Source organism: Setaria viridis, chromosome 3 (assembly GCF_005286985.2).
Source record: "Setaria viridis chromosome 3, Setaria_viridis_v4.0, whole genome shotgun sequence".
Lineage (NCBI taxonomy): Eukaryota > Viridiplantae > Streptophyta > Magnoliopsida > Poales > Poaceae > Setaria > Setaria viridis.
In genome coordinates, this window is record NC_048265.2 from 22742617 (window position 1) to 22751658 (window position 9042).

General features: G+C 44.2%; 1 protein-coding gene across 3 annotated transcripts; it reads left to right on the forward strand.

Moving 5' to 3' along the window:
* Positions 1–237: 237 nt before the first annotated feature.
* Positions 238–3904, forward strand: LOC117847423 (pentatricopeptide repeat-containing protein At1g20230). Of its 3 annotated transcripts, none has more exons than XR_011897822.1 (2): positions 238–2375; positions 3418–3904. XR_011897822.1 is itself a non-coding variant. In XM_072292805.1 (1 exon), exon 1 carries the CDS (start codon positions 283–285, stop codon positions 2290–2292), a length of 2010 nt encoding a protein of 669 aa, XP_072148906.1. In that variant the 5' UTR covers positions 238–282; the 3' UTR covers positions 2293–2541. The 3 variants fall into 3 exon arrangements, 1 of the variants encoding a protein (XP_072148906.1); XR_011897821.1 differs by having other exon boundaries at positions 3446–3904; XM_072292805.1 differs by lacking the exon at positions 3418–3904 and having other exon boundaries at positions 238–2541.
* Positions 3905–9042: the final 5138 nt, after the last annotated feature.

Here is a 9042-nt window from a genome sequence, read left to right on the forward strand (position 1 = left end):
TTAAAAGTTTTGAGCCTCCTAAAATTTTTTAGTCACTTTTTAGAGTAGTGTTTGGCTCTTTAGTCACATTTTAGTTACTTTTTATGAGCTTAGGAGCTAATGTTGTAAACTAGATAAGCGGGGCTTTGGGTTCTTCAAGATACTGAATCGTGCCAATCAGGGGCATAGTTTAGCTTCCTCTTTTTGGTCGTGCACTACCTGTATTTGCTTTTGAACCTTTCCTTTCTTAAGCATAGTAGTGAACAGGTCAACCGTCAACGGGAACGGCCCGCCAATGTGGCCATGTCCCATTCCAACCCCCTCGTCCACTTCCTCCGCCACGTCTCCTTCCCTCCGGACCCGCACCTCCTCCCCACCGCGCTCAAGTCATGCCCGGCGCTGCCGCTCGCCCGCGCGCTCCACGCCGCCGCCCTGGCCGCGGGCTTCGCGCGGGACCCATTCGTCTCCTCCTCGCTTCTCCACACCTACCTCCGCTTCGGCGCCACCGCCGACGCCCGCGCCGTGTTCGACGGAACGCCGCAGAAGACCGTCGTCGGCTGGAGCGCGGTCGTCGCGGCGCACGCGGCCCGTGGGGACGCCGAGGCCGCGTGGCGTCTCCTCGAGGAGATGAGGCTGGGGACCGCTGGTGGCGGCGGCGTGGAGCCGAACGTCATCACCTGGAACGGGCTCGTCTCCGGGTTCAACCGGAGCGGGCGCGCACGCGACGCGGTTGTGGCGCTGGCGCGGATGCACGGCGAAGGGATCCTGCGTCCGGACACCACGGGCGTTTCGTGCGCGCTCTCTGCCATCGGGGACCTGGGAACGGAGGCCATTGCTGTCGGGGAGCAGCTGCACGGGTACGCGGTGAAGGTGGGGTGCAGGTTGGATGCCTGCGTTGTCACCGCGCTCATCGACATGTACGGCAAGTGCCGACGGGCTGATGAGATTGTTCGAGTGTTCAGTGAGTCCTGCCACCTGGATGTTGCTTCCTGCAACGCCCTCGTCTCTGGGCTATCTCGAAATGGTTTAGTCGCTGAGGCACTAAGGTTGTTCAGGGAGTTTGTTGCCCGAGGAGTACAGCTGAATGTGGTGTCCTGGACATCGATTGTTGCTTGCTGTGTGCAGAATGGGAAGGATTTGGAGGCTGTTGAGCTTTTCAGGGAGATGCAGGCACAAGGGATTGAACCAAACTCTGTCACCATACCATGCGTGCTGCCAGCATTTGCCAATGTTGCAGCTCTAATGCACGGGAGATCAGCACATTGTTTTTCTCTCAGAAAGGGTTTCCTTCATGATGTTTACGTTTCCAGTGCGTTGGTGGACATGTATGCAAAGTGTGGCAGGGTCAGGAATGCGAGAACAATCTTTGATGTGATGCCATCCAGGAATGCGGTGTCATGGAATGCGATGATTGGTGGCTATGCTATGCATGGAGAGGCTGAGAATGCTGTCCAGTTGTTTGACTCAATGCTGATGTGCAAACAGAAGCCTGACATGGTCACTTTCACCTGTGTGCTTGCAGCCTGCAGTCAAGCTGGCTTGACAGAGGTGGGGCGTCACTACTTCAACAAAATGCAGCATGAGTATGGTATTTCCCCCAGGATGGAGCATTATGCTTGTATGGTTACTCTCCTGGGACGGGCTGGCAAACTCGATGAGGCCTACGATGTCATAACTGACATGCCATTTGAGCCAGATGGTTGTATTTGGGGTTCATTATTGGGCTCTTGCCGGGTTCATGGCAGTGTCGATCTGGCCGAGGTTGCAGCAGAAAAGCTCTTTCATCTGGAGCCAGATAATGCTGGTAATTATGTCTTGCTTTCCAATATTTACGCTTCCAAGAAAATGTGGGGTGGTGTTAATAGAGTTAGAGAGATGATGAAGGATATGGGATTGAAGAAAGAAAAGGGTTGTAGCTGGATAGAGATCAAGAACAAGGTGCACATGCTGTTGGCCGGTGACGACTCACACCCTATGATGACTGCGATAACTGACAAACTAAAGCAGCTTAATATTGAAATGAGGAGGCTGGGCTTTGCGCCAAGCACAGATTTTGTCCTACATGATGTGGAGGAGCAAGAAAAAGATGATATTCTTGCTGTCCACAGTGAGAAGCTAGCTGTTGCACTGGGACTCATAAGCACGAGTCCAGGAACACCCCTTCGGGTGATAAAGAACCTCCGAATTTGCGATGACTGCCATGAAGCAATGAAGTTTATATCATGTTTTGAGGGGAGGGAGATATCTGTTAGAGATACCAACAGATTCCATCACTTTAGGGATGGAAAATGTTCCTGTGGAGATTATTGGTGATCTCTTTTGTGCTTTCCTGCAATACAATTCGCATAACAACTTGGTGATGATGGTGATTGGAGTAGAGCATGCATATCCACAAGGTAATTGTTTAACTAATGTACCACTATGACTGACTTTCATAGAAAGGTTGAAGCAAATCCAATATCAGGACTAATGCATTATGCAATAAAGAAAAAATCACTGTTGTGTAGTGTCTTCAGTTGACAATTTCAGAATTTATCTATCTTATATCTTGATCCCTATTAATCTTAGTTTTGCCATGTTGTTCTTTATTCTTGAAACTATGCACGCACATTGCCTGAGTTCTTCAGTTTGCAATTTTAGTACAAAACTGAATTTCATATATATATATATATATATATATATATATATATATATATATATATATTTTGAAGTTTAAACTTGCAATCTCATAATTCCAGAACGTGGTATAGAAGCAAGGTTTAATTGTTTACTCATGAACTGATTTGTATTGCATGACATTTTATTTTATGGAACTCTCCAATGTCATTTTATACTATTATTCAGTATATTTGTTATGCAAATGTTGTAAATCCTGAGCTTGCAAAGATACACTGGCATGTATTTGTTTTTCAACTATTTCAGTTGGAATGTGTATATATTTGGTAAGAGCATATAAGTCATGGCTTTATCTGCAGCTTCCTTTATTTGAATGATTGATGTTAGATACGTATGTTAGCTAACTTTATTTTCCATCTATAGTTGGAGTTGTTTTCTACATTTGTACACATGTACATCTTGCCCCTTGTTGCCCATTTCCAAATCCCAACACGGTAACACAGCCAAGGTTCGCTCTCGATCCCGCCGTCATCGGCGTGATAGCGGCGAGCCGCCGTTTGAGCTACAACCGTCGGCCTTTGACATTTGATAACTTCATCATTAATTTTGCTCGGATGCAATTTTTTTTATGACATTACCAGCAAAAAAACACTAAAAATTTATGACCTTTTTTATCTGTCAAATTTTTTTTGTAACATTTCTTGTAGTGCACATGACCACACTCCAGACTGTCCTCAGCATTGGAGGGCTTTGAAGCCGCTGTTTACACTGTACTTTGGCTAGTTTATTATTTATTCAGCCAAATTATTTAATTGTTGGCAGAGTTATTGAGTTGGCAGGATGCATGCAGAGATCTTGGGTGCTTCAGCAAGTCAGCATGCATGTCTGTGCACGGATCGTTGAAGGCCAAGTCTGGTGTACGTGCTACGCATGCTTTGGAAAGCAATATGAGCATGTACGAGAGGGAGTATCCGTTCTAAATTATAACTCATTCCAATTTTCTTGGAAGTAAAAGCATATCAAGTTTGATCAAAATTAAATAATACTTCCTCTGTCTCAGAATACATTTAGACTTTTTCAAAGTCAAATCTTTTCAACTTTGACTGCAACTGGAGAAATAATCATAGAGGCTAATAACATAAAAATAATATTAATAACATAAAAATAATGTTAGTCAATTTATCATGAAACCAATTATTATAATATGTAACTTTTTTATTTGAAATAAATTATTTTTAGGGATATTGTTAGTCAAAGTTAAAGAGATTTGACTTTTGAAAAAGCTAAACGTAGCTATATTTTAGGACAGGGGAAGTAAAGTACCAAATAAGTACCATTAATTTCTTCATTAAATATATTTTTATAGTATATCTATTCGATGTGGTTTGACTCTCCATCGAAATGGAGGGAGTATTATAGAGTAGTATTGATCAAAGCTACACTTCAGAGACCGTACATTATTGGTAAGTGACGGAGCATGTGGTACTATAGCTAACAACAATTTATCTTCTACTCCCTCTATCCATATATAAATATATAACTGTCATATATTTATGGCCGTTGAACTAAGTTAGTTTGTCCTAAACATCGTAAATATATGGAGGGAGTAAATAAAAGAACCCGAGATGCTATGAAAAAGTCATCATTTGTCCAGACCTGTCGATCCCATCTTTTGCTTAGCCGTCGGCCCATTGATTGATTCTCCATATCGACCATTGCGTGCTTGTATTGTATCACTTGCAGATCCTGCAATTGCTGATAAGAAAGAAAAACCAATCATTAACACGCCACGAGATGCGCTGCCTCACTTATTTGTCAAGTCCAACAAGCTCGCAGTATTGCTGCTTGAGCCGTTCGGGCACGCGTCCGAGCTGGCCACCGTCGACGAAGACGAGCTAATGGCACTGAAGTCCAAAGCTGCAGGGATCCACGCCATGCTCCTTGAGACCATGACGCCGGCCGATAGCCCATCAGTCACCTCCAACTGTGGCTCGCCGAGCCCGGCGACCTTCTTGTAAAACTGGTCGAGGATGTGCTCGAGGAGCTCAACGCCGCTCGATCGGCCCAGTTGGAGGAGCTCAAGCTCGACCTCCTCTCTCTGGGTCGCAAAACCGGGAATCGGTGCAGCTCGCCAGGAGGTGGCCGTGCTGCTCGCCGCTGCTGCGCTTAAAGATCGATGCAATCTCGACGAGGTAGGAGTATATATAGCTAAGCAGTTGGATTTTCTATCATGTTAGCGATAATATCCCGTGCCCGGCCCAGCAAGCTATTTTTCTATGCGAATGTTTGCATGATCTAGAGTGGAAACACATTTGCTCTTTCCTGTTTTAGTTGTCTCAGGTATTGCAAGTAATCTCTAGAATTAGGAGATACTTTTCACAATAGTTAGACCCACATTACATACGCCGAGCAGTTTGATATGGAGAGGATTTACGGAGGAGTTGAGCAGTTTGATACGGAGAGAGTTTACAAAGGGACAGGACGATGATGGATTGGGAAGGATGGGACAGCGAACTTAGCATGTGTTTGGATGCGAGATAATGTAGGACGGGATGGTCCCGTCCCAGTTTTGTGGAATGGGACGGTCCCGTATAGTGTTTGGTTGAAATAAGATGGGATAGTTCTGTCTCGTGTTTGGTTGGAGAGGTTTAGGTGGATGATGGATGATATTTTTGACACCGTTAGCTACAGTATTTGTGGGTCCCACATGTCATCCTATATCCATTTCTATTTCTTTTTTTGTTTTTTCTTCTTCCCCATCTACTCTGCTTCTCCCCGCCGGTCATGGAGACCTCCACCTCCCACCCGGCCGGCCGACGCCGCCTCCGCCCCACGGCCGCACCCGCCTCCGCCCGCGGGAGCTCCGGCCGCGGCCACATCCTCCCGAGCGCGCCCGCCTCTGGCCGCATCCGCCCCGACCGCGCCCGCCTCCCCCCGTAGGGGCTCCGGTCGCGGCCCCATCTGCGGGAGCTCCGGCCGCGGCCCCATCCGGCCGTGCCCGCCCCGGCCGCGCCCGCCTGACGAAGAAGAAACGACGCTAACGGAGACGAAGTGGGACGCCCCGTCCGCTCGTTTTCGAGGGACGGGGGTATCCCGCATATAGAGAGAATATTCTCTTCCAGGGATGGACTCGTCCCTCGTGTCTCCGAACCAAACGTGGGAGAAGATGGGATCGTCCCGTCCCGTCCCACTTCGTCCCTTGAATCAAACGCACTCTTAGAGAGTGTGAGGGCGTTATGGGAAGTAAAATATGATAGATGTAAGAAACACTTAGCTTAATATTAGGTAGAGGTAAAGGTGATGGCCAATTATTTTTTTCATTTCCTTGACACAATAAACACTTTATCAAACATTATCCTTTTTGTGGGGGATATGACCCCCGGTCCCACTCGGATGGGCCTGGTCGCCCCCAAAGGGGGTGGCACGACCCCATGGATGGTATTCGGGAGGACGCACGAATCAAGATGAAGGATCGGTGTGAAGAGATATAGATAGAGATACGGTTGTTCAAATATGTAAAGAGATAACTTATACTGAAAGACAGTAGATTTTCTTGTAACCGACTAGGATTAAATCGAATCGGATTTGTAACCCTACCCCTCAGACTATGTAAGGCGGGCAAGGACCCCTTCGAAAATCCAAACCATATTCGATACACTATACGCTGAGAATACAAACCCGAGCGCAGGACGTAAGTATTACACCTATTCGGTGGCCCGAACCTGGTAAAATCCTGTGTCCTTATGTTCATCCATCAAACTCTGCGTACGATGATCCCCTCGATACAATCTACCACCTTGGGTAGCCCCGTGGTGGACCGCCGGAACTTCCCCCTGACATTTTTCGTTTAGTTTCTTGTTTTCCTGTACCATGGTTCTGTTTCCTGCGAGCCATAGCAGCCGTAGGGTTTGGTTGATCTTTGCTATTTTGCGCTGAAAAACGGTAGGCCCTCCTCTGCAAAAGTGAGGAACCACCTTGCTAGTTTGCGTGGAATTAAATGATCAAATAGTAATTGTGTTGTATTACAACTCTCATGAGTAAGCCTTGTGTTGAGGTCAAAGAGGTTCTATTAAATTCATTGCCTACTAATTATTAGTTTTCATATATTTTCTTTCATATTTGGCAAATATCTTTTATCTAATTGTAAAAATTGGCATGCCACCACACAAGTAAACATTGGTATAGGCAAGAAATTGTTGCTGTTGTGTGGTGATGCTCTATACTGTCACATGTGCCAAGGATTGCTGCTGCGATAGGGCTAGACTTGTTGCCTACTGGCAACAGCAATTGCTGCTTCCATTCAACTAGCTGGCTGTGGCAAATGCCTACTGCAGCAACAACAGCTCCTTCCATTCAACCAACTGGCTACTGTGAACCCTTCTGCCTACTGTCAGCAACAACTACTGCTGCCATTCAACCCGTTGGCTTTGGCGGGCCAACCCTGCTGCGTTCTGACAACAACAACAGCAACTTAGTGTCAACCCATGGGTGTGATGAATCCCGCCGCTTTCTGGCAGCAACCCATCATTGGTTTGGCTATCTTCTAGATTAACTATGAGTTTTACTTCTTTAATACAGTTTGCATGCTGAGGCGTGTGACTCCCGGAAATAAGAAATGTTTTGTTTGAGTGTATATAGTCCTGTCTTGTTCAATTGTGTTTTGTAATTATATGTGACATATGTCGACAACAAGAAAAAACCTCTATCATACCTAAGATATATATATATATATATATATATATATATATATATATATATTACAAAACACAAACATCATCAAGCTTCTAAGTAGCTCCAAAATTATGACTTCACAATGCGGCGACAACGCAGCCATGGCGCACATTCATAGTGAACCTTCCCTTTACGATACATTGGGTAGAAAAGGCCACGGAGCGAAAGATCTTCCTATTGCAAACATGTCAATTGGAAACCAAAAATCTATCCAAGCATATTCTTAATACGCATGTGTTAAATCTAAACAAGCTTTGCAACCGAATATGTCTCTCTATGCTATAGGGCTACCCACCACTATCCTGGGCGTCATGTGTTCCTAAAACTCAGAAACTCGGTCTTTGTTTGAGCAACTTATCAATGAATGCTACGTTGAACAATCCAAAATTAAAGGAAATGTGAAATACAAGTTGACATGATACCTTGGTTGTGATCATCCTACAAACAGACTCGACACTTGCATTGGAGCAGATTATCGTGTTGCATCCGTATGTCGTAATAGGGCTTTCCCGCTTTCTCTAGTGACTATTTTTCTAATAACTAATGTTTTTCAAAAAAGTGAGCTATAGGTGATAAACATACCCATTCTCCACAAAAAAAGTTCATAGTGCTATGCAAACTCCACGGTCTATTATGTATTATATCAAACATAGCCATCAAAATTATAAATTGTTAGTGGTAAATCACATAATCACAAAAGATATCATATCGAGTTTCATGTTGCCCTGCTGATTTAGTTTAGATAAATGTTTATTCAAAAGAAGATACTGATTTGCTTTCTTTCATTGTTTGAGGAATAACTTATAACATGGGCTTGGATACTTGTGATAAGTTTCACATATCGATTTGATGAGTCTAAACTTGATTATACGGTGACTTAAGACAACTTTGTTCTCTGATCCAACACCCAACCTAGAAAAAGCACGATCCCTTAGTATCTTTAAAGTAAACATGTTCCCTAGCGACAGTCACATCTCACAACTTCAATAGAATGCAAGCATTAGCCACCCGACCTCCCCACAAATTAAAAGATTATATAGTAATCGCGTTGTATTACAAGTCTCTATGAGTAAGCCCTATGCTGAGGCCAAAGATGTGATATTCAATTCATTGCCTCCTAATTCGTTATTATATTTTTCTCATATTTGGCCAATATCTTTTATCTAGTTGTAAAAATTGACATGCCACCACACAAGTAAACATTGGTATAGGCATGTAAGTATCCTAGAAGCACATGGCCTTGTTGGTGAGTAAAGACTCTTGGAATATATCCTATCTTATCCATAGATAGATGACAAACTTAGTTAAAAGAAGATTTTGATCCACATCAGGATACCACAACTTTACAAACTCACTTTTATGAAGTGGAACATGCATGATGGGGGTAAGGCTTTCACATGTCTTACAGTGAACTTGTCTTGCTACTGTCACACATATAACAAGAAAAGTCACCTTTTCCTTGTGTTTAGTGCAAATTGTCTAGCTAATGCACATCGTATAATCCAAAAAAAATAATCACTAAATGTCAAAATTGACAAGGTACCATGTCAAGGTAGGCTTATCTAGATAATGATTTGCTTGCAAAAAGCCAATATCTTGCCACAGCTACATGAGCTCTCATGAGTATAAATAGGATCCAAATGTGTAGTTAATTCATCACCCATACAAATTAGCAACTTATAAATTGAAACCCATAGCAGCCTCTTATCAGCAACA

Bases quoted from the DNA above. Each gene is read 5' to 3' on its own strand.
- LOC117847423 (XM_072292805.1), top strand. From the start codon at position 283: ATGTCCCATTCCAACCCCCTCGTCCACTTCCTCCGCCACGTCTCCTTC.